General features: G+C 45.1%; 1 protein-coding gene across 1 annotated transcript in view; it reads right to left on the bottom strand.

The window, feature by feature from the left end:
- The window catches only part of LOC126973993 (uncharacterized), a 141,646-nt gene that overhangs the window by 94,883 nt on the left and 19,750 nt on the right, over positions 1-27,013 (bottom strand). Inside the window, exon 5 of the mRNA XM_050821342.1 lies at positions 5,891-6,077. Coding sequence (XP_050677299.1) covers positions 5,891-6,077 — 187 coding nt within the window. The remainder of the gene's footprint in view (positions 1-5,890; positions 6,078-27,013) is intronic.

Below are 27,013 nucleotides of genomic sequence, written 5' to 3'. Positions count from 1 at the left end.
CCACGGAGCGCGGGTCTGTTGTAGTAGATACTGGGAGTATGGTGTGTGATACCTGGCCAGGTAGAGCACGTGCGCGAGCGGCGTGCACGGGTCTGCGAGCGCGGCGCGCAGGGCGTGCGTGACCACGGAGCGCGGGTCTGTTGTAGTAGATACTGGGAGTATGGTGTGTGATACCTGGCCAGGTAGAGCACGTGCGCGAGCGGCGTGCACGGGTCTGCGAGCGCGGCGCGCAGGGCGTGCGTGGCCACGGAGCGCGGGTCTGTTGTAGTAGATACTGGGAGTATGGTGTGTGATACCTGGCCAGGTAGAGCACGTGCGCGAGCGGCGTGCACGGGTCTGCGAGCGCGGCGTGCGTGGCCACGGAGCGCGGGTCTGTTGTAGTAGATACTGGGAGTATGGTGTGTGATACCTGGCCAGGTAGAGCACGTGCGCGAGCGGCGTGCACGGGTCTGCGAGCGCGGCGCGCAGGGCGTGCGTGGCCACGGAGCGCGGGTCTGTTGTAGTAGATACTGGGAGTATGGTGTGTGATACCTGGCCAGGTAGAGCACGTGCGCGAGCGGCGTGCACGGGTCTGCGAGCGCGGCGCGCAGGGCGTGCGTGGCCACGGAGCGCGGGTCTGTTGTAGTAGATACTGGGAGTATGGTGTGTGATACCTGGCCAGGTAGAGCACGTGCGCGAGCGGCGTGCACGGGTCTGCGAGCGCGGCGCGCAGGGCGTGCGTGGCCACGGAGCGCGGGTCTGTTGTAGTAGATACTGGGAGTATGGTGTGTGATACCTGGCCAGGTAGAGCACGTGCGCGAGCGGCGTGCACGGGTCTGCGAGCGCGGCGCGCAGGGCGTGCGTGGCCACGGAGCGCGGGTCTGTTGTAGTAGATACTGGGAGTATGATGTGTGATACCTGGCCAGGTAGAGCACGTGCGCGAGCGGCGTGCACGGGTCTGCGAGCGCGGCGCGCAGGGCGTGCGTGGCCACGGAGCGCGGGTCTGTTGTAGTAGATACTGGGAGTATGGTGTGTGATACCTGGCCAGGTAGAGCACGTGCGCGAGCGGCGTGCACGGGTCTGCGAGCGCGGCGCGCAGGGCGTGCGTGGCCACGGAGCGCGGGTCTGTTGTAGTAGATACTGGGAGTATGGTGTGTGATACCTGGCCAGGTAGAGCACGTGCGCGAGCGGCGTGCACGGGTCTGCGAGCGCGGCGCGCAGGGCGTGCGTGGCCACGGAGCGCGGGTCTGTTGTAGTAGATACTGGGAGTATGATGTGTGATACCTGGCCAGGTAGAGCACGTGCGCGAGCGGCGTGCACGGGTCTGCGAGCGCGGCGCGCAGGGCGTGCGTGGCCACGGAGCGCGGGTCTGTTGTAGTAGATACTGGGAGTATGGTGTGTGATACCTGGCCAGGTAGAGCACGTGCGCGAGCGGCGTGCACGGGTCTGCGAGCGCGGCGCGCAGGGCGTGCGTGGCCACGGAGCGCGGGTCTGTTGTAGTAGATACTGGGAGTATGATGTGTGATACCTGGCCAGGTAGAGCACGTGCGCGAGCGGCGTGCACGGGTCTGCGAGCGCGGCGCGCAGGGCGTGCGTGGCCACGGAGCGCGGGTCTGTTGTAGTAGATACTGGGAGTATGGTGTGTGATACCTGGCCAGGTAGAGCACGTGCGCGAGCGGCGTGCACGGGTCTGCGAGCGCGGCGCGCAGGGCGTGCGTGGCCACGGAGCGCGGGTCTGTTGTAGTAGATACTGGGAGTATGATGTGTGATACCTGGCCAGGTAGAGCACGTGCGCGAGCGGCGTGCACGGGTCTGCGAGCGCGGCGCGCAGGGCGTGCGTGGCCACGGAGCGCGGGTCTGTTGTAGTAGATACTGGGAGTATGGTGTGTGATACCTGGCCAGGTAGAGCACGTGCGCGAGCGGCGTGCACGGGTCTGCGAGCGCGGCGCGCAGGGCGTGCGTGGCCACGGAGCGCGGGTCTGTTGTAGTAGATACTGGGAGTATGGTGTGTGATACCTGGCCAGGTAGAGCACGTGCGCGAGCGGCGTGCACGGGTCTGCGAGCGCGGCGCGCAGGGCGTGCGTGGCCACGGAGCGCGGGTCTGTTGTAGTAGATACTGGGAGTATGGTGTGTGATACCTGGCCAGGTAGAGCACGTGCGCGAGCGGCGTGCACGGGTCTGCGAGCGCGGCGCGCAGGGCGTGCGTGGCCACGGAGCGCGGGTCTGTTGTAGTAGATACTGGGAGTATGGTGTGTGATACCTGGCCAGGTAGAGCACGTGCGCGAGCGGCGTGCACGGGTCTGCGAGCGCGGCGCGCAGGGCGTGCGTGGCCACGGAGCGCGGGTCTGTTGTAGTAGATACTGGGAGTATGGTGTGTGATACCTGGCCAGGTAGAGCACGTGCGCGAGCGGCGTGCACGGGTCTGCGAGCGCGGCGCGCAGGGCGTGCGTGGCCACGGAGCGCGGGTCTGTTGTAGTAGATACTGGGAGTATGGTGTGTGATACCTGGCCAGGTAGAGCACGTGCGCGAGCGGCGTGCACGGGTCTGCGAGCGCGGCGCGCAGGGCGTGCGTGGCCACGGAGCGCGGGTCTGTTGTAGTAGATACTGGGAGTATGGTGTGTGATACCTGGCCAGGTAGAGCACGTGCGCGAGCGGCGTGCACGGGTCTGCGAGCGCGGCGCGCAGGGCGTGCGTGGCCACGGAGCGCGGGTCTGTTGTAGTAGATACTGGGAGTATGGTGTGTGATACCTGGCCAGGTAGAGCACGTGCGCGAGCGGCGTGCACGGGTCTGCGAGCGCGGCGCGCAGGGCGTGCGTGGCCACGGAGCGCGGGTCTGTTGTAGTAGATACTGGGAGTATGGTGTGTGATACCTGGCCAGGTAGAGCACGTGCGCGAGCGGCGTGCACGGGTCTGCGAGCGCGGCGCGCAGGGCGTGCGTGGCCACGGAGCGCGGGTCTGTTGTAGTAGATACTGGGAGTATGGTGTGTGATACCTGGCCAGGTAGAGCACGTGCGCGAGCGGCGTGCACGGGTCTGCGAGCGCGGCGCGCAGGGCGTGCGTGGCCACGGAGCGCGGGTCTGTTGTAGTAGATACTGGGAGTATGGTGTGTGATACCTGGCCAGGTAGAGCACGTGCGCGAGCGGCGTGCACGGGTCTGCGAGCGCGGCGCGCAGGGCGTGCGTGGCCACGGAGCGCGGGTCTGTTGTAGTAGATACTGGGAGTATGGTGTGTGATACCTGGCCAGGTAGAGCACGTGCGCGAGCGGCGTGCACGGGTCTGCGAGCGCGGCGCGCAGGGCGTGCGTGGCCACGGAGCGCGGGTCTGTTGTAGTAGATACTGGGAGTATGGTGTGTGATACCTGGCCAGGTAGAGCACGTGCGCGAGCGGCGTGCACGGGTCTGCGAGCGCGGCGCGCAGGGCGTGCGTGGCCACGGAGCGCGGGTCTGTTGTAGTAGATACTGGGAGTATGGTGTGTGATACCTGGCCAGGAAGAGCACGTGCGCGAGCGGCGTGCACGGGTCTGCGAGCGCGGCGCGCAGGGCGTGCGTGGCCACGGAGCGCGGGTCTGTTGTAGTAGATACTGGGAGTATGGTGTGTGATACCTGGCCAGGTAGAGCACGTGCGCGAGCGGCGTGCACGGGTCTGCGAGCGCGGCGCGCAGGGCGTGCGTGGCCACGGAGCGCGGGTCTGTTGTAGTAGATACTGGGAGTATGGTGTGTGATACCTGGCCAGGTAGAGCACGTGCGCGAGCGGCGTGCACGGGTCTGCGAGCGCGGCGCGCAGGGCGTGCGTGGCCACGGAGCGCGGGTCTGTTGTAGTAGATACTGGGAGTATGGTGTGTGATACCTGGCCAGGTAGAGCACGTGCGCGAGCGGCGTGCACGGGTCTGCGAGCGCGGCGCGCAGGGCGTGCGTGACCACGGAGCGCGGGTCTGTTGTAGTAGATACTGGGAGTATGGTGTGTGATACCTGGCCAGGTAGAGCACGTGCGCGAGCGGCGTGCACGGGTCTGCGAGCGCGGCGCGCAGGGCGTGCGTGGCCACGGAGCGCGGGTCTGTTGTAGTAGATACTGGGAGTATGGTGTGTGATACCTGGCCAGGTAGAGCACGTGCGCGAGCGGCGTGCACGGGTCTGCGAGCGCGGCGTGCGTGGCCACGGAGCGCGGGTCTGTTGTAGTAGATACTGGGAGTATGGTGTGTGATACCTGGCCAGGTAGAGCACGTGCGCGAGCGGCGTGCACGGGTCTGCGAGCGCGGCGCGCAGGGCGTGCGTGGCCACGGAGCGCGGGTCTGTTGTAGTAGATACTGGGAGTATGGTGTGTGATACCTGGCCAGGTAGAGCACGTGCGCGAGCGGCGTGCACGGGTCTGCGAGCGCGGCGCGCAGGGCGTGCGTGGCCACGGAGCGCGGGTCTGTTGTAGTAGATACTGGGAGTATGGTGTGTGATACCTGGCCAGGTAGAGCACGTGCGCGAGCGGCGTGCACGGGTCTGCGAGCGCGGCGCGCAGGGCGTGCGTGGCCACGGAGCGCGGGTCTGTTGTAGTAGATACTGGGAGTATGGTGTGTGATACCTGGCCAGGTAGAGCACGTGCGCGAGCGGCGTGCACGGGTCTGCGAGCGCGGCGCGCAGGGCGTGCGTGGCCACGGAGCGCGGGTCTGTTGTAGTAGATACTGGGAGTATGATGTGTGATACCTGGCCAGGTAGAGCACGTGCGCGAGCGGCGTGCACGGGTCTGCGAGCGCGGCGCGCAGGGCGTGCGTGGCCACGGAGCGCGGGTCTGTTGTAGTAGATACTGGGAGTATGGTGTGTGATACCTGGCCAGGTAGAGCACGTGCGCGAGCGGCGTGCACGGGTCTGCGAGCGCGGCGCGCAGGGCGTGCGTGGCCACGGAGCGCGGGTCTGTTGTAGTAGATACTGGGAGTATGGTGTGTGATACCTGGCCAGGTAGAGCACGTGCGCGAGCGGCGTGCACGGGTCTGCGAGCGCGGCGCGCAGGGCGTGCGTGGCCACGGAGCGCGGGTCTGTTGTAGTAGATACTGGGAGTATGATGTGTGATACCTGGCCAGGTAGAGCACGTGCGCGAGCGGCGTGCACGGGTCTGCGAGCGCGGCGCGCAGGGCGTGCGTGGCCACGGAGCGCGGGTCTGTTGTAGTAGATACTGGGAGTATGGTGTGTGATACCTGGCCAGGTAGAGCACGTGCGCGAGCGGCGTGCACGGGTCTGCGAGCGCGGCGCGCAGGGCGTGCGTGGCCACGGAGCGCGGGTCTGTTGTAGTAGATACTGGGAGTATGATGTGTGATACCTGGCCAGGTAGAGCACGTGCGCGAGCGGCGTGCACGGGTCTGCGAGCGCGGCGCGCAGGGCGTGCGTGGCCACGGAGCGCGGGTCTGTTGTAGTAGATACTGGGAGTATGGTGTGTGATACCTGGCCAGGTAGAGCACGTGCGCGAGCGGCGTGCACGGGTCTGCGAGCGCGGCGCGCAGGGCGTGCGTGGCCACGGAGCGCGGGTCTGTTGTAGTAGATACTGGGAGTATGGTGTGTGATACCTGGCCAGGTAGAGCACGTGCGCGAGCGGCGTGCACGGGTCTGCGAGCGCGGCGCGCAGGGCGTGCGTGGCCACGGAGCGCGGGTCTGTTGTAGTAGATACTGGGAGTATGGTGTGTGATACCTGGCCAGGTAGAGCACGTGCGCGAGCGGCGTGCACGGGTCTGCGAGCGCGGCGCGCAGGGCGTGCGTGGCCACGGAGCGCGGGTCTGTTGTAGTAGATACTGGGAGTATGGTGTGTGATACCTGGCCAGGTAGAGCACGTGCGCGAGCGGCGTGCACGGGTCTGCGAGCGCGGCGCGCAGGGCGTGCGTGGCCACGGAGCGCGGGTCTGTTGTAGTAGATACTGGGAGTATGGTGTGTGATACCTGGCCAGGTAGAGCACGTGCGCGAGCGGCGTGCACGGGTCTGCGAGCGCGGCGCGCAGGGCGTGCGTGGCCACGGAGCGCGCCCGCTCGGGCCCGCTGGCCGCCAGCTCGTTGCGAGCCAGTTCTCCGTACACGAGCGGTGAGGTGGCTCCGAACTGCTTCACCACGCGCCGGGTCTCCGCTCGCACTGGAACGGAAAATTATCAATAGTTTAAAATAAATAACCCCAACCTATTTTATTAGTAACAAGCCCTAGGACCAATAGGCATAAAATATCAAATAATTGTTCTGGTTTCTTCACACCGTATGGAATTAGTTTTTGTAAGTTTTTCAATAGATGGCAGCACAGACTACTTAAACACGCAGTATAGATAACAAACAGTTATTTGCATTAGGAATGCATAATTTTTGTTCCTTGATCAGCATTAGTAAATTTGCGAATAGCCAGGTTTACCCAGTTTCTTTGATTTTCCCCCACAAACCTTATGTGTTCGTTTTTAAGCATAATAAAGTAGAGGTGTGTCATTGAAGGTCTTCTGTTTTGAATTAAGCTGTTTTAGCGAGGCATTCAATTTCTTCATTTATTGCGAGTTACGGGCGAAGACGTTGATTGAATTTATTAGCTTATTATGTTCAACAGGTTTTTTCGTTGAAGAAAAACAGTTAATTCGTTAACGAATATAAAACTGTTAATAAAAACAGTTGATTCATTTAACGACCACCTCTATTATAAAGTTTTATGACTCAACACGTAGATAGGGTGGTAGAAATAAGTTTTCGGATACCTACATATATAAGGCTTAATTGTAAATTCCTATAATAAGTAGATTATTAGTAATTTTGTATATATTTTACGATCAAGAACAGAAATTTGGGATTTGAATTTTTTTTAATAAATTTGTAAGTTTCATTAGTTGAAATAAAAAATTGGACTTTACACTAGTTGTAAAATTTTAAATAGTTAATCTGGGACTTGTAAAATTGCGATGAGTAATCTCATGGACTTAGAAAAATTCTGTAGATTTGGGACTTAAAAAATTTTCAGAATTTTTTAACTTAGAAAAATTTCACACTGGTTTTGGACTTGTAATTTTTTAAGAACTTTTTAAACATCATATACAAAAGTTTAATAGCTCACCAAGAGGAATTTCTAAACACAAGGAATTTTTAAAAACAATTGCATAAAGCAAGACAAAATTATTCTAAGTCCCCAAACCCAAGAATTACAACTTCATATATTGAGACGAGAACTGAAGTTTTGGAATCATTATGAGCTAAGTTTAATGATAGTCATACGAATTTTATTGAAGCCATAAATACTGATGAATTATTTAGAAGGTATTTTACAGAACATTTTTATGAAAAGGTTGAAGAAGTTTGATTAATGATTTGAAGGAATATTTGAGTTCGATGTCTTCGAGTGTATTGCCTACATCTGCGACAACAGCGCCTATTGCACCTAGTTGTCAAGTACGATTGCCACAGATAAATTTGCCTAAATTTTATGGTGGTTATGAAGAGTGGCATTCTTTGCATGACATGTTTCTGTCTTTAATCCATAATACCTAGGTAACACTGAAAATGTTTAGAAAATGAAAAACGGCTTAATGTAGAAATTTGCCAATACTTAGGTATATTGTTTTTCGAAGTAATCTCCGTTCCTCTCTACACATCGTCGAATTCGATGGATCCACTGAGAAAAGCAGTGGGCCCATTCTTTCTTATGGATCTCTTTTATGGCATTTTCGTACGCTATCACCGCATCTTCATGGCGTGTAAAGCGAATACCTCGAATTTTATCTTTAGGGAATAAATAAAAGCGCCAGGTTAGGACTGTATGGCGGATGACTCATTATCTCGACACCTGCCATAGTCAAATATTCAACAGCCCGTTTTGTGGAGGGCCTGTAGCATTGTCGTGGTGAAGGAGGATCCTGCTTCGAGGGCGCTACTGTCGAATTTTTTCCAAGACAACAGGCAAACAGCGATTGACATACCAGTCTGCAGTAACTGTCCTTCCATCTTCCAGCACAACGAAATGATCTTTCCGACCAAGTGTTTTTTAATTTTAATTTTATTTACAATATAAGTGTAATTAATATGATACAGATTATATAATAAGATGTAAAAGGCGTCACATACTATCATTACAAATAAGACGTCAAATAGCTGATACAGTGTTTTACTCTAATTTACTTCACATTTAGATAGATTCTTCTAAATTACTATCACAAATTGGTATTGAAGCACCAGGACAAAATGTACAATAAACGTTTGTTGATGGTATGCATATATCATACTCAGTATTTTATGATAATATATATTTAGATATATAAAAAAATTACATTCGTCCAACTTGATATAACATGGGTAACTATTAAGCTACGCAATATTGAGTTGTAGTATTTACTCATAATGTTACTTGATGGCGCTGCTTGCTTGTGCAACTCGCCATCAGTGTTTCTGTGTAATTTGTAACAATACTTAAAATAAATTAATAAATAAAAATAGCCTTCATTGCAGCAGCTATATTACATTTAAATATATTGCATAACTTAAATACTAAAAAACTTTTCTTGCTGCGTGTCCCTCGACATAGGCCTCCTCTCAACTTTTTCCAAGTCGTTCTAACTCTGGCTAGACGAGTCTACATGCTTCCGAACAAATTTCGGATGTCGTCCTCCCATCTTTTGGATTGCCTGCCTCTTTTTCTTTTTCCGTTTCTGGGGTACCACTCCGCCATTTTTTTCGTCCATTTTCCAGAATTGTCTCTGATTATATAGCCTGTCCATCGCCATTTTTGCTGTTTAATAATTCTGCATACATTTTTAAATTTTGTTTTTTCTTTTATGTCCTGCAGCTTCATTCTGTCTCTCAATCTAACACCAAGAACGATTCTTTCCGTAGAATTTTGGCAAGTTCTTAATGTTGTGAGATTTTTCTCAGTTAGAGCCCATGTTTGTGATCCCTAAGTAAAACATGGTAGTATTCAAGCATTAAAAACCTTTCTTTTGTCCTTAATGAGAATATGCTTGTTCTTCATCACTTCGCTGAGCGACCAATATATTTCCCAGGAGATCGTGACCCTTCTATCGATTTCTTTTGTCATACAGTATTTGATTGACAATAAATGCCCCAGGTAAACGTATTCGTCTACATATTCAATTGTTTTACCGTCTACTTTAATTTCTTTTCTATCAGAGTTTATCATTATTTTAGTTTTGTTGACGTTCATTGTGAGGCCTACTTAAGCACTTTCCTCTGAAAATTGTTGTAGCTCTATGCTCTAGTTTCTTTGAAGACTAAGAGAAAATAGTACTAGGTCGTCCGCAAATCGTAGATGGTTTAGTTTTTCCCCATTTATATTAAGTCCCTCACTTTCCCATTCAAGATTTCTGAATATCATTTCTAATACCGCTGATAATAGTTTTGGTGTAACAATACTTACTTTATATTAAATCAGTACTCAACCAATACTGAAGTTTTCTTATGAGTGTACATTTGGTCCTTCGAGCCGGATATATTAAAGTGAAGTAAGCGAATAGTGATATGATTTGTGAAGTGAAGTGGTGACTATAGTACAAAGTGATAATCTGTGGTGACTATAGGGATGGATTTGGTAAACCGTAAGTGATATAAACTATAAAGTTAACTTTAAAAAGACTTAAAGAAAATTTTCTGTTAGATTAGTGTCATAGTGTGTAAATAAGACTTAGTAAAATTATTAGATTCCAAACACTTTGAATAATTTTGATTGAAACATTCTAAACACTATTTAGACTTGCAATTTCTTAGTGTCAAATAAAAAACACTTCGATTTTAATATTATCTAACATTATACAGTGAAGAACTTATGAACAAATTTGAAGTGATTATTATGTGTTGATTTTATAAAATTTTAATTGAACTTTAACATTTCTCGATACTTATCAAATTATAAAAAGTCTTAATCAAAAATTACAAAAGCAAATGTAGACACAAGATTAGAGTTGCTAGATTCAGAGTTCAATGCCTTTAAAAGTAACTATAATTAAATAAAATTAATAACATCTTTTTTTTTATGGAATAGGAGGACAAACGAGAAAAAGGACTATGAATATGCTAAAGGAGAGTTTTCTGGAATTAAAAACATTAATGAAATAATTCTTAAATGAACATAGCCAACAATCTTATCAAGTTGCAGAGCAGAAAGTAGTAGTGGCACAAGCTATCACAACTCCGCTAATGACTAAATTGCCAGCAATTGAGATCCGAACTTTCCCTGGTGATTATCATGAGTGGACAAGCTTTTACGACTTATTCAAGTATCATATTCATAATACTTATAAAAACTTAAGCAAAATTCAGAAATTTCACTATCTCAAAAGTAATTTGCGAGGAGAAGCAGAAAATTTATCAAGACAATTTCCATTTATTGAGGCCAACTATGACAAAGCGCTAGAAGTGTTAAGTGCAAAATATAATAACAACAGATTAATCGTAACAAGTCTATTCTATTCTTTCTAGTGGCTTCTGTGGAAGGGGCACCACAACTCGCCAATGTCACGTTTCAGTAGACCAACAAGCTTAGAGTGTATCATTTGATCGGTGTAAACGAATTTACAAGTGATTATAGTAATGACCAGTGCCCAGAATCAAAACAGATTTATTTCCTTATTATACCTGAAACAAATATACATGCTGTTAGATTATAATGGACAAACACTGATAATATTACCTATATAAAACATTTATTGTGTTATAACTTAATATTATTTGGTTTAATATATTTACATAAAGTATTTACAAAAGGAGTGAAAATAAAGGTGAGGAGGCATTTCATGGAGGTGGGGCGGGGGATTTCAGGAGGTATAAAGTTGTACAAGGAAGACTTCGTTAAAGGGCAATTAAAGAATAAATTGTCTACATTTCCCTCATTAAGTCCACAGTCACATAGAGAATGGTCTCTAATTCTTAGTTTGGCTAGGAATACTGGAGTGCAAGAGTGGTTTAAGCATAACCGGGAAACTGTTGATATTATTGATTTATTGGGGAGTCTAAATTTCGAGAACCACGGCTAAATGGATTTGAGAGGATGGATTGAAGGCAGCTTTTGGAGTCCGATAATATAATAGAATTGTTTAGGTTATGGGACTTAATAAATAAAATAGCTTCAAGTATAGCAATTGCTTCCCCTGTGAATACCGAAGTGACAGTTGGGCAGCTATAACTTAATACAATTCTTGTGGAGGGAATCCATACTGCAACACCAACTGGGCTCATGTGTGTTTTAGAAGCATCAGTGAAAATCTTATGCCAATTTTGGAAATCTGAATGCATAACATGAGAAAATGTTTTGTTAGCTTCTATGGTGAACTTATTAATGCCCAGATCTAAACTTATTAAGGGTTGGAAGGTGAGTGCATTGAAAGGCATTGAGAATAGGGGTAATTTCGAATGTTGAAAAAAGGAGGAACTGTCGACTAAGCGAGAGGGGAGGTTCTACACACTCGACCTGCATAGCATTAATAGGACTAGATTTCATAGCTCCTAATATAATGGGCAAACATTTTGCCTGTAATTTGTCTAACTAATCTAAACCTGCCTTATTGCTTGGAATCAAAAGTAACGTGCCATAATCCATGTGGCTACGAATTATGGCATTATAAAGCAATCTTTGGGTGAAGGGGTGAGCCCCCCACCAAATGCCAGATAGTGAGCGAAGGATATTAATATTTTTTTCACACTTTTGGGAGATGTAGTTAAAGTGCTTTACACCTGTCAATTTTTGTTCCAACCATACACCCAAGAACTTAACATTATTGACAAAAGGAACTTCAATATTGTAAATTTTGACTTTGATTACAGGGAGACGTCTTTTGTTGGTGTATAGAACTACCCTACTTTTGGAAGGTGATAGTGTTAGCCCATGTTGCAAGAGGTTTGATGAGAGATATTCTAGAGCATGACTTCAACGATTAGAAGAATCCTGTATAGACTTATCAGAAGTATATAGAACAATATCATCTGCATATTGCAAGATTTGGCACAAGGGGGTTAACTGTGCTAGAAATATCAGAGGTATACAGGTTGTATAGTAAAGGACTGAGAACAGAACCTTGAAGTAAACCTTTCCAAACTGATTTTGGAGGTAGGTATGTGGATGGGCCTTTAATGGTAATTGTTATCGTAACAAGTCATATCACAAGATCATTAAACCAAAGGAAACTTAAGACAGAATCTGCCAAAGGGATACGGGAAATGTTAGAGACAACCAACGAATGTTTAAGCGCACTTTCAAATATTGGAGTGTCTACCGAGAACTGGGATCCACTAGTAACTTATCTGATAGTCAATAAATTTGTCAGTGAAACTCATAAATTATGGGAGCAAAATTAGGAGGAAGTCGTGAGATACCTACTATTATAGAGCTTACAGAATTCATGGAGATGATATTTAGATCTTTAGAGGCGCTTAGTCTGAATGTCACTAATGTCAAGGAGAATGCAGTACGTTCTAGTGCACAAGTGAAATCATTCAAGGCGAGTACAGAATTCGCATGTATGCATTGAGGCCAAGATCATTATATACATCACTGTAAGGACTTTGGAAAACTCTCTATTGAGCAAAGAAGAGAAGTAGCAAAAGATAAGCAACTTTGCTTCAATTGCCTGATTCCAAAGCATAGTGTAGACTACAAACCTCGTGCCATATTTGCAAGAGACGCCATCACACTCTGCTTCATGTAGCCAACTCTCCACAAGCGAAAACTTCGAATTCACATGTCACACAATTTGAAAAGACTACAGAAGAAGCAACGTATGAACGGCAGTACACAAAGCAGATGTAAATGGAAACCAAGTCCTGTTAGCTACAGCGATTGTAAAAATTAAAGCTAAGGATGGAACCAAACATTCATTGGACAAGGGTCTCAAGCATCATTTATTACTGCAGCAGCGGCACAGCGCTTGGGATTACAAAGGACAAGTGCAGTTATTAATATCACAGGAATTAATTCTAGTATGTCAACGGATTCCAAAGCAAAGATAGAATTCAACATGTATTCAATTCACAACAACACATTCATGATACTCTTATCATGAATGCACACATTTTAAAATCACTGACTTCAATTCTGCCACGAAAGAAGGTAAAAATTGAACTTGGGTCTAAATTCAAAGCGTTACCACTAGCAGACCCTAGTTTTTATAAACCAAACAGTGTAGACTTATTATTGGGCGCTGAATTCTATGCACAAATACTGTTAGAGGGATTACAAAGAATTGATTCAGTTATCGCTCAAAATTCGGAGCTCGGTGCTTGGAGCTTGGTTTATATCAGGAAATATTGATGGTAATCACACAAACAGCTATACTATTGCTGTCATGCACAGCCAACTTGAGACCAATGATCTATTACAACGGCTCTGGGAATCTGAAGAGTTATTCACAGATACACGTACCCAAACTGCAAAAGAAGTACTACGTGAGATGATTTTTAGTGATACATATTCTCGCAATTCTGACGGGCGTTACATTGTGGCACTACCATTTTGTTCTGAGGTTGATATACCGCTCGGAGAATCAAGGCAGCTTGCAGTTAAGTGGTTATTTCAACTGGAAAGATTTTAACGAGATACAGTCCTTAAACAGCGCTATTCAGACTATATGGAAGAATGCGAGAATTTAAATCACATGGAGAAAATTCCAAGAGAGGAGGTACACAAAGAGGGTTCCTGACGAAGTTGCGTGTTGTGTTCGATGGGTCAGCGACAAAAAGTACAGGTATTTCTCTTAATCAAAAGATATTAATTGGTCCATCTCTTCAACATGATATTCGCGAAATTTTCTTGCGTTGGCGTGGTTACAAAATTTGTTTAGTAGGAGATATTCAACGTATGTATAGACAAATTCTTGGAAGAATAATTGTGTATTTTTATATAATCTAATTAATTAATCTAATTCTAGTTACGATTATTGTTATTTTTGGAGTCGGTGTCCTTCCGCCGCGACCCGCTCTAGCCTCTCGCCTCACGTCTCGTCACGACTCAAGCACATCTCACCTATAACTATCTATGTTGTTACAAACCGATCTTGGATCACACCGACTCCAAAAATGACAATAATCGTAGCTAGAATTAGATTAATTAATTAAATTGTATAAACATACGCAATAATTTTTATACTTTTTAGTGCATATTATATCTATTGTTCTGGAATAGTGTTTTTAGAGTCGGTTGTTTTGTTATTTTTTTTATTTTATGATTTTTAGTGAATTTGAAGTACACTAACTAACCTAACCTGACCAAACTCTCACCAAACTATCTTTGAAGTATATCCTTTCTGATAAAAAAATACTCATCGAAATTGGTTGGCCCGATATTGAGTTATTCGTAAATTTTTTTCATGTTTTTCATTTTCTCATGGATGCCACAGTCAGATCTGGACCAAATTACAATGGGACCCGACACGGTAAGCACCAGCATTCAAATAAAAAATAATTATCAACATCGGCTCACCCAGTCAAAAGCTTTGAGGTAAAAACTTACCGACGAATTGAGAACCTCCTCCTTTTTCGAAGTCGGTTAACTAGAAGATAGAGATGTACAGAGGATTGCCTGGAGAATGAAAGCAGATGATCCAATCAAAGATTACACAGGTCAACAAAAAAAATTTTTTTGGAAAATTAAATAATTTAAAAAATTAATATTTTCCAATTGTCTACAACTAAAAGTAACCACAGGCTCCATTCATAACAAATAAAGTTTGCTTTTGAACATTTTACAATGAAAAATAAATTTTTAAGATTTTGACAGAAGGTTTGGGGAACAACCATTTTTACACGCAAGAGCCGGGGTTGCGGGGGGATTAAGGGCGTGAAGGGCCACGAAACACAAGCGTGGCTCAGCCTTAAAGCAGTGATCCATTGCTTTCTTGACAATAAAAAAGTTACAAATTATAAAGAGTTCATTTCTAACATGCTTGATAATTTCAAACTCATGGGTTGCAGAATGTCCCTAAGAGCGCATATGCTACATGCTCACTTAGACCAGTTTAAAGATAACTTGGGCGCATATTCAGAAGAGCAAGGGGGACGCTTTCACCAAGACGTGATGAACTTTGAACAGCGTTATCAAGGACAATACAAAGAGAACATGATGGGTGACTACATTTGGAGTTTAATAGAGAAAGTTCTAACTCATACAAAAGAGAAACAAAAAAAACTACGTTTAAAAAAACCGACTTCAAAAACTGAAAAGTATAAAATAACTAAAAATTTTATTTAATACACCTCTTATGCAAACTCTTAATATTAATAAAATACTATTATTTGTATGTGGTACCTATTGCAAGGTTTTAAGCAAACTTTATTAGATAAAAGTATTTTTTCCTTCTTTAGTTAGACATAATTAATCAAAATCAGCACCACAGAACTCAGACTCAAAAATCGTGTTTACTTGTGTTATCGATTAAATACTCTCTTTCTCCGAAACGAAACTTCGTAAATGAACGAAATTTAATCGAAGTTTCGATAGTGGCCCTACTCTATATTGTGTTCGGACACGTCGACGAAGTTCGGAACCATAGACAATATTCATGAACGAATGGTGAACGATTGGAATGAACATTATTATAATCCAACTAATTTGAATAGTTCTATTTCATGCCAATGTTGGGTAGTAACTAATGACAACCAAAAATATCTGTATTACAGACGCAATGTAAACATGTCAAATTAGTACTTCAGTAGGTCTACTCTAATTCAACGAAAAACGATGTTTCCTACTACGGTTCCAATCGTTTAGAAGTTTCGTCCCGAACGGCAACCTACGCTAAATCATTTACGTTCCGAACGAAAATATGAAGATGACAGCTGCTTGTTCGGAATTTTAACGTCAATTTGACGAAACCAAAGATGTTACCTTTTGATTTTCGTTTGTGTATTTTGTTGCAAATTGGCTTGCTCTACGTGAAGAGCATTAAGAAAATAGAAGAAACCGACGCTGCTTATGCAATCAATTTAATATTATTGAAATTCCCGACTCAGAGTTTGTAGGAAATTAAAGAATAAAATAAATTATAGCAGGCTATGTTTTACATAACTTATGTATCATGGGTGGTATTAATATTCCCGAGTTCACCGAGGATGAATACCAATGTGAATGAAGCAGGCGGCTTACCTATGAATCAGCTCCGTCTTCACCTCAAGCTCGAAGGGCATGAACTGCAACTAAAGGTAGAACTTTATCTTACTTATTCCTTCCTAACAGTAGTGGTATACCTATCTTTAAAATAAATTACATTTTTGTTATTAATCAAACTACAAAATTTATTTTTTTATTTTATTTTAATATTACAGGAAAACTTACTAACAACTAACAAAGAGTACCTACTCAGACATATAAAATAAAAAGTATAGCTTCATCATCATATGTGCAGCAGCAAAAGATAGTAATGAAAGGAAAAGGATGGTAATATGTAGCCCTCTACATATTACCATTCTACAAATTCTTTTAGTGAAAAACAAACAAATAAATATATAACTGATATTTACTTAAAACTTTCTGATACGGTACATTTCAGTACGTAGGTACCGCGATTGCGATGTAACACACCTCGTACTTACGTGCCCTACCACCTACTACTTATCACAGCACTATAAAAGATCATTTATTAGCCCCATAATTGAGAACTCTTTTTAGAAAACTCTATAAAGAATTCTAACAAAAAACCATAATAAAGTACTAATTTGACATGTTTACATTGCGTCTGTAATACAGACATTTTTGGTTGTCATAAATTACTACCCAACGTTGGAATGAAATAGAACTTTTCAAATTAGTTGGATTAATATAATGTTCATTTCAATCGTTCACCATTCGTTCACGAATATTGTCTATGGTTCCGAACTTCGTCAATGTGTCCGAAAACAAAATAGAGTAGGGTCACTCCCGAAGCTTCGTTTAAATTTCGTTCGTTTACGAAGTTTCGATTCGGACAAAGAGAGTAGATCCCAGATTTTTGGTTTGAATTCTTTAAAAAGGTTTCTAAAAAGAGTTTTTTACTATCGTGCTAATAAATGATCTTTTAAAGTGCTTTTTAACAAACCTTGCAATCGCGATACCTACTCATTATATCAGGAAGTTTCAAGTAAATACTGACATTTACTTGTATATACCTACTTGTTTTTTTCACAAAAATATTGCTTCTACATATAGCTATCCTTTTAAATATAACACTTTTCAAATGGGTGGACATGCGATGATGTAGCTATACCTTGTAATTTATATGCCTGAGTACCTACTCTGAATTAGCAGTACTTAAGTTAGTTTTCCTTTTATAATAAAATAGAAAATAAATTTTGTTCTTTTATTAATAACAAAAATAAAACTTATTTTAAAATATCACTAAAGATAGGAATACCACTATGTTAGAAAGGAATAAGTAAGATAAAGTTCTACCTTTATCCTTTCTAACAGTTGTAATAATGTAGTTCATGGCCTTCGACCTGCCTGTAGAGCTTGACGTGAAGATAGAGCTGATTAAAAGGGAACCTGCCTGCTTCTATCACATTGGAGTTCATCCTCTGTGAACTCGGGAATATTAATACCACTCCTGATACATAACTTATGTAACATTAATTTTATTCTGTAATTTCCTACAAACTCTTAAGTAGGAAATTTCACTAATATTAAATAGATTGCATAAGCTGCGTCGGTTTCTTCTATGTTCTTAATGTTCTTCCTTTCAAGCCAATTTGCAACAAAATACACACAAACGAAAATCGTTCTTGAAAAACATCTTTGGTTTCGTCTAATTGACGTTAAAATTCCGAACAAACAGCTGTCATCTTCATATTCGTTCGGAACATAAATCAAGTACAGTAGGCTTATAAATTCAATGACGTTCGGGACGAAACTTCGAAACGAATGGAACCGTAGTAAGAAACATCCGAAACTTCAATCGTTTTTCGTTGAATTAGAGTAGACCTCCAGTTACGTATGGTACATCGTGTCATATATAGTGTCCGGTGTAACATCGTAAACATTGCGTGTTATCACTCTGTCATAAATAATTTTCAAAAACTGTTTTACTTAAGAAATATACTGTGAAGTTACTGTTACATCAAGTTCAAACACTCACGCAAGCATTCAATATATAATAATCAAGAATTATCAGGAAAAAAGTAAGTCCTTTATAAAATAACAATTTAGAGGGTATTATAAAGAAAAATATGCGCCAACTGTCAACTTAACTTATCAACAGACGTTTCACATTTGTCAGCGGCAGTTAGCTGTCAGTGTCAATACGTGTTACCGAACATTGATAACTGATACGATCAGTGTTGCCATAAGTAGCTACCAATATTACCACGTTAATTTACAACAAATCTCCCCTTAGTCATGGAAACCCAAATGGCATTGCTACTTAGTAAAATAAAAGAGCAAATGGATCAACAGACTGAGGATATTACAAAGTCAGAAACAGAACTTGTTTTAAAAAGCCTAGAAGAAAAGTTTACAGTAATTTTGGAAGAAAACAAAAACCTTAAGGATAAAATGGAAAATATGGAAAAGAAAATTGAGTATTTGGAAAACGTATCAACTGGACAATCATTGGGCTTAGCGAGGTTCGACGATATGGGGAATCTATCGAGGAATACGACGATTTCATATTTTACTATAAAGGTGAAACACCAGGCCTATATGGCGTTCGATTTTTGATACACAAAAAGTTGAAAAAAATATTGAAGAAATAATTGGCATATCGGAACGGATTGCAGTACTAAATATATCAATAAATAGAGAAATGTGGTCAATAGTTCAGATTTATTCACCGACAGAGCAATCAAGTAGAGGGGAAATTGATTCCTTTTATACAAAACTAAATAAAACCCTAAAGGAACATGCACATAAAAATATAATTGTCATGGGCGATTTCAACGCACAAGTAGGAGAGAGGAGGCTCGGTGAGGAAATAATTCTAGGACCCTACTGCTATGGAAAGCGCACAAGAAATGGTGTAAAACTAATTGAATTAGCTTACGAGAATAACTTAAAAGTACTAAACACAATGTATAAAAACAGGAAAACGAATAGATGGACATGGGTCTCTCCAGGAGGCAATTATCAGAATGCAATCGACTACATTCTAACTAATATGAGTAGTTTATTCAAAGATTGTAGAGTCGTGAACAACATAAATTTTAACAGTAACCATAGAATGATTCGAGCAAACCTAGTAAATTCACAAAATCATAGAAGACCATTTAAAGTGAAAAACAATACCACACATAACAACATTGATTGTGAAATATTGAAAGTAAAACCAAAACCGAAAGTAAACCAACCCCGCGAACAAGCTGGATTTAGAAGCGGTTATTCAACAGTAGATCACATACATGTAGTGAGACAAATAATGGAAAAAAGCAAAGAATATGATATGCCGTTCTACTGTTGTTTTATAGATTACAGAAAAGCCTTTGATACAATTGAACATGACAGTATATGGCAGGCGCTCAAAAACCACGGAGTTCACAACAAATATATCAAAGTTATAAGAAATATGTATTTATAAAAACAGTAAAGCTAAAGTTAAGCTAGACAGAGAAGGAAAAGAAATAAATATAGAGCGTGCTGTACGCCAAGGTGACCCCCTATCACCAAAACTTTTTGCCGCAGTTCTAGAAGATATCTTCCGAAATCTTAAGTGGATGGAAAAGGGCCTTAATATTAATGGTATTAAATTAAGCAATCTAAGATTCGCGGATGCCTTAATAGTTTTTGCCTCCTCTTATTTGGAAATAGTGGTAATGATACATGACCTCGAAAAAGAAAGTCGCCTATTGGGTCTGACTATGAATATTGCCAAAACTAAAGCAATGACAAACAGGTCAGAACAACCAATTGTAGTAAGCAATAACAATATCGAATATGTACATCAATACATTGACCTAGGACAAGTTATATCACAAAAAGATCAAGACAAAGAAATTGATACAAGAATAGGACATGCTTGGAAAAAATACTGGGGACTCAAAGAAGTAATGAAAAGCCATGGATAGGAGTATGCTGAATATTAATAAAACACATAAAGTTCGAAACACAGACTTAGACAGAAAACAAAAATCACTAATGTCACTAATGCTATAAGAAAATTTAAATGGCGCTGGACGGGACACACCCTTTGGGGTATAGACAAATGGAGCAAATGTATCACAGAGTGGTATCCCAGAAATTTAAAAAGGAAACCGGGGGGACAATACAGGAGATGGTCAGACGAACTTAGGACGATAGCAGGCAAGACATGGTATAGGTTAGCTAAAGATAGAAAAGAGTAGAAGTTGGAAGAGGCCTTTGTCAATAGACAATCAGATAGTGATAGATACTTAGTTAAGGAGAGTTTGTAAGTATATATGTAAATAATACTATCTGAATAAAGGCTTATATTATTATTATTATGGTACACCGTGTGCACCATACCTAGCAATTAAAACTCTTAGACAGTTAGCACATGATGAACGAGATACTTATCCGAGAGCAGCACATGTGTTAGAGAGTGATTTCTTCACAGACGATTTGATATCAGGATGTGAGACGGAAAATGAAGTCATTTCATTAACCAAGGAACTCTCGCAACTACAGGTTGGACCAAAAGTCCGTTTATAATTGGAATGATGATTAAAAAAAACTAATTACAGTAGATCAAAATTGTTTATTGTTTTCGATAGTAAACAAAAGAAGAATTTATTTCTTAAAAATCACATCATCCATATGCAATCCTACATTATTCTGGCATTGCTGCAATCTAGAGCGGAAATTATCGATAACAGCTTTACATGTTTCTGTTGAGACGTTTTGGATTTCTGTGCGAATACGATCCTTTAATTCGTCAAGAGTTACTGGGTTGGTGTCGTAAACTTTAGCCATAAGGTATCCCCAAAGAAAAAATCCATTGATGATAGATCCGGGCTACGAGGCGGCCAGTTAATGTCCCCTCTTTTCGATATCACTTATGGGCCAAAAATTTCTCGAGCTGCCCTTAACGAGTCATTACATGTATGACAAGTGGCGCCATCTTGCTGAAACCATGAGCGTTGATTAAAACCAACAAATTCCTGCAGCGCGGGAGCGAAAAAGTTTTGTAACATGGTGATATACCGCTCGGAATTCACTGTAACCGCACGTCCTCTTGAGTCTTCAAAAAAGTATGGACCAATAATGCCTCTTGCTGATAAAGCAACCCATACTGTGACTTTGGGTGAATGCAGGGGTTATTAATGCTTTAAATTCGGATTTGTGTCACTCCAACAACGACAATTTTGTCTATTAACATGCCCATTTAGGTGGAAGTGTGCCGTCTGAGAAAAAAATGTTTGTAAAACTGGTGTATCTAGTGGCATGGTCCTGAGGCCTTAATTCCTGCACCATTTGGATTTTATAGGGATGTAGACTTAAATCTTTCTTGAGAATGCGGTTTAATGATGTTCTTCGCACGTTAAGGACAGCAGACCGCTTTCGAGTTGAAAGTCCAGGTTGGTCACGAACAGACGATTTTACTCGCTCCACGTTTTCGGGGTCCCTCGACGTTCTAGGCCGGCCAGATCGAGGTAAATCCATTGTTAAACCCGTCTTCTCAAACTTGAGCACCCATTTTTTAATTAACACACCTGATGGAGCTTGATTTTTGTGTCGTATCTTGTAATGATTGCAAAACTTTCGATGAGCTAAGGTCGCAGAATCGTTGTTTCGATAGTACTCGCGTACACAAAACGCACGTTGACTACCGCTGAACGACGCCATGGTACTAAATTCCCATTGGCCGCTCTTGAAATGCCTTTCCCCTCCACCCCCCTCCGCCGCCGCTGCTAGACGCGGCAACCGATTCAAATGTTAACGGAATTTTTGGTCCAGCCTGTATTATTATTATTATTTGAAGAGGGTGCTATTTCCTAGTCCTAAAGATTCCTAGTAACACCGCGTCCAAAATTGAACTATTGTGTTCGCCACTCATACTAAAGCTCGTCGTCAAGCCCTGCCGCCTTTACGAACCGCAGTAACTCCTTGACGCGAGTGTTGCAAACACTATCTGGTGGCACGAAGTAGTCGCCAAAGATTGTGCATTAGTGGGCCGCAGTCGCAGAGTAGATGAATAGGCGTTTCATCATCCTCAAGGCAGAATTTTCAAGTTTTGTCGTTTTTGATGCCAACCACACTGAGATGCTTGTTAAGGCGACAGTGCCCGGTTAGCATCCTAGTGAGTATGCATAGATTTTTCCTGTTCAAAGATAGGGCTTCATTCGCATAGCTGCTGTTGAATGCCCTTATCAATGCTTTAGAGTGGTTTAAACCTGAAGAGTTGTTTCAACGTTTAAGTGCTTCTTGTTTACATTACGCTCTTACGCTCTCCACAAATGCGTTCCGGACCATATTGGACTGCTTGAGCCCCAGCTCTTGCGAGCTCATCGGCCATTTCATTGCCTATGATTCCGGCATGCCCTGGGACCCATCTGAGAATCACTCTGTTTTTCATGCCGAATGAATTCAAGCATTCAACGCAATTATTGACTAACTTAGACGCCGTCAAGTCAGCGTCTAAAGCCAACAATGCTGCCTGACTATCAGAGTGAATGTATATGTTATGATTGAAGTAGCCATTTTGGATATTGGTTTCCGCGCATTCCAAGATGGCGTACACCTCTGCTTGAAATATGGAGGTAAAGCTCCCCAAGTTTGTGCTGGATTTAAACCTGGGGCGTTCTCCATAGACCCCACAGCCAACTTCATTTTCCATTTTTGACCCATCGGTGAACCACATGAGGCTCCCGTCCTTCCACGAGACCTTGTTGTTCATCCAGTCGTCCCTGGAAGGTAGTTCCACGATATAGTGTTTAACAGAGATTTTTTTTATATGAGAGGGGGCAAACTGGCAAGAGGCTCACGGGATGGGGAGAGGTGAGGCAACCGCCCATGGACATCCGCAACAACAGGTGTGTCAAGAAATGCGTTGCCGGCCTTTAAGGTGGGAGTATGCTTTTTTCTTGAAGGTCCCTAAGTCGTATCTGTTCGAGAAGACCGCTGCCGGTAGTTGATTCCACAAAGTGGCTGTGCGAGGCAAGAAATTTCGAACACAACGCGCGGTTGTGGAATGCCAGACGTCTACGTGATGCGGATGGTACTTTGCACGTAATGTCCGATGGTGGAATTCGGCCGCTGGAATCAACCCGAACAGCTCCTCTGAGCACTCCCCGTGATAAATGCGGTAGAAGATGCAGAGAGAACCCACATCTCTACGCAATGCTAGAGAATCAAGCCGATCGGAGATGACTTGATCGTCGATGATTCGAGCCGCTCTTCATTGTATGCGGTCAAATGGAAGAAGCTGGTACTGGGGAGCACCCGCCCAGAGGTGAGAACAGTACTCCATGTGCGGTCGAATTTGCGCCTTATAAAGTTGCAGGCGGTGGCTTTTAGTGAAATACTGTCTCGCCTTACTGAGTACACCAAGCTTTTTAGAGGCCAGTTTGGCCTTCTCTTCCAAGTGACCACGGAACTGAACGTCGCTCGATATATCGACGCCAAGTATGCCAATACAGGCTGTGGCAGTTAGAGGAGTGATCTCGAATCGAGGGGATACGACAAAGGGAGACTTTTTAGTGGTGAACGCACAAACTTGTGTCTTCTTGGGGTTGAATTGGACTGAATTATGTCGGCCCCGTTCCGAGACTTTGCAAAGCATAGTCTCGATTTCAGACACAAGTTTGTTCCGGTTCTCGTCGACGCTATCCCGGGACATGTTGGCACGGCCGGTGTAGGAAGCATACCCCGTGCATGAATGCAATGAATATTGCTGATTTGCAGCATATCATTGATATGCAGTGGAAACAGCGTAGGGGATAGCACGCAGCCTTGCGGGACACCAGCGTTTATGGGTTTTAAGTCGGAGCATGCACCGTTGATAACACCTTGATGCTCCGATCAGCCAAAAAGCTAGTGACCCATTTGCACAACTTTTCGGGAAGCCCATAGGATGGCAGTTTCGCTATAAGCGCTTTATGCCACACCCGATCTAAGGCCTTCGCTATGTCCAAACTCACCGCCAACGTCTCTCCCTTCGACTCAACCGCTTGCGCCCATTTATGGGTGAGGTATGCAAGAAGATCACCAGCTGAGCGACCCTGACGGAAACCGTACTGGCAGTCGCTGATCAGCTGGTGCCCCTCTAGGTATCCCAAGAGCTGGCGGTTGATGATCGACTCCATTACTTTGGAGAAAATGGAGGTAATGGCAATGGGGCGGTATTGGGTACACTAAAGCCGCCTTCCATAATTTCGGGACTACGCCTGATGAGTAGGAGAGCCGGAAAAGACGGGTAAGGACCGGCGCCAGTTCCGGATCACATGTCCGCAGCACTATCGGGGGAATGCCATCGGGCCCACTCGATTTGTGAATGCCCAAGGTGAGAAGCGCCTTAAGCACGGCACTATGCCGGATTTTTACCTCCGGCATATATGAATCGCACCGCGGAATATGCGGTGGTGGTGCACCTTGGTCATCCAGAGTCGAGTTGGACGCAAAGAGGGTGCCCAGGAGATCAGCTTTCTCTTTCGCGTCATGGGCCAGTGAGTCATCATCCCTGTGCAGTGGCGGAATGGCTGGCTGGCAGAAGTTTCCTTGGACAGCCTTGGCGAGCGACCAGAACGCACGAGTTCCCGAGGGAAGGCGTGCAAGTCTCTCGCCAATTCTGAAAATGTGCTTCGACTTCGCGTCAGCAATAAGTCTTTTGAAGGACCTGGAGGCATGATTGAAGTGTTTTTTAAGTTCGCTGGAATTCACATCCTTAGATACCACCGCATTGACCCAAGCCGAATAGCACTCCTGCTTTCGGCGAGAGGCCATTTTGCAGGAGCGGTCAAACCATGGTTGGGACCTGCCACCGATAGGCACAGAGGAGGATGGAATGAAGAGTTCCATACCTTGCAGTACCACATCAGCAACAGCGTCAGCAGCGGCATCTGGATCTCCCAGCGAAAAACAGATCTGCCTCCACGGGTAGGATGCAAAAAAGCACCGCATCTCGTCCCACTCTGCTGACCTATTGTGCCACACGCGGCGACAGCCTAAGAAGCGGGGCCGTGTTAGGCGCGTGATCGGCACGGTGCTCCAGATCAGGCAGTGGTCCGACGTTTCCAGAGGAGGGTCAACGGAAACTAGGTAGCCGTCCGGATGTGAGGTCAACAGAAGGTCCAACAGTGAAGGTGTATGATCTTGCACATCTGGGATTCGCGTTGGCGCAATAACCAGTTGAGTCAGATCATATGCTAAGGCGAAGTCGTGAACAGATCTCCCTGCATGATCGGTGGTACGTGAGCCTAGCCATACGGCATGGTGGGCGTTAAAATCGCCAAGAAACACGATCTCTGCAGTGGGGATCTGCTCCAACACGGAATCTGTAGCCATTTGGATGTGTTCGAGGAGCCGGTCAGCCTCTGCGTTACCGCTATGGGACCTACACAGGCATGCGTAGATTCGCGGATGGTCATCGCAGTCTACACGCAGCCAGATGATGGATAGGTCCTGTCCTTCAAGAAAACTCAGGCGTCGAGAACAGACATCCTCCCTGACGTAAACGCACACGCCAGCCCGTGGTATAAAGGAGTGTTCCAAATTATACCCCGGGTAGGAAAGGAAAGATGGATCAGCCAGGGAGGCTATCTGTGTCTCGGTTAAAAAGAGCAGGGCCGGCTTCGCCGTCTCCAGATGAAAGTGGACGGCATTTAAATTTGATCGAAGCCCCCTAATGTTGCAAAAGTCCACAGCGAGTGTGGAGGAGGGTGGTTTGAGCCTCCTGCTCAGTTTGCCCCGAGTCAGCGCAGATTTGCCACCTCCAGAATACGCGGGGCAGCCTGGGCAACCACTGTTAGGTACAGGCCCTAATTGTGGACGCCCAGGGATGGATTCTCCAGGGCTGCATTGCCTGGTAACGTCCTGGAGTGGTCTCTTTTTAGTCTGTGCTGCCATTTGTATTTGGAAGGGGGGGTGTAGGCCTCCGGATACCCCACTCACCGGACGAAACACAACGGCATAGCCGCTTTTTCACGCCGGTTTCGAGTGGGGGAGTGGTATTTCTCCGGGCATGCCGGCCCAATTCGTTTGTATCCGTGAGGACCCAACATGACACTACCACTTCTATAATTAGTTATATTAATAGATTAATTGTGGAATCATCTGATCAGGTAACATGCCTAATATGTGGTCTCGCAGAACTGAGTCTTCCAAAGTCCTAAGCGTTGCGACATCCAGTTACATGAAACCCCTGGGCGATTGCCCTCAGCATGCTCGCCTTCGCCTCTTGCTGTATGAACAGTGGAAGAGGCGGTAGGTTTAGAATTGCTTCAATGGCCGCACCAGGAGTAGACGTCATGGCCCCGGTTACCAACATACAGGCAAGTCTCTGCAGGCTATTTAGTCTGTCTGCAGTTGTTTTCTGGCTGGCTTTGTTCCACCACACAATGGAGGCGTATGTGATTGTTTTTCTCACAATTGCTGTGAATAGCCATAGGAGGATCTTTGGGCGCATTCCCCAATGTCTCCCTACCAGATGTCGACATACACCCAAGGTTGTTTTGGCCGTTTCAACGGCTTTGTCGATGTGAGAATTCCATGTGAGTTTCTGGTCGAATGTGACTCTCAGATACTAAACCTCAGCTGAGAATTCTAAAGTAGAGCCGTTCAAGACTTCAGTTTGTTAAGTGTTCGCTTCCTCGTGAATGGCACAATAACAGTCTTTCCTGCGTTGACTGACAGTTTGTTGGCTGTACACAACTGTGAGATGGTGTTTAGTGCCTTTTACAATATAGAGCTTAGTAGGCTTTGGCAGAAACCTCTGACGATAATAACTAGGTCATCTGCGTACCCTAGTGCATCAATCTTAAGTTCTGCCAGCTTACCGAGTAGTTCGTCTACTGCTAGTAGAGTACATCTAGCTGCAGCTAGAAGTGGCGAAGGAACGCCACCTTGTGAGCAATCTCGAGTAGTATATAGCTCCAGTGATGTCACATGGAGAGAGATTAGAGCTTTGCGATTTGAGAACATTGACCTTACCCATTTGACAGTGGTGGAGTCTACGTTTTTGTTAATTAGTC

The sequence above is a fragment of the Leptidea sinapis genome, chromosome 31 (assembly GCF_905404315.1).
Source record: "Leptidea sinapis chromosome 31, ilLepSina1.1, whole genome shotgun sequence".
In the NCBI taxonomy this organism is placed as follows: Eukaryota; Metazoa; Arthropoda; class Insecta; order Lepidoptera; family Pieridae; genus Leptidea; species Leptidea sinapis.
Note: the sequence above shows the minus strand (reverse complement) of the source record. Positions and strands in the feature narration are given on the sequence as shown.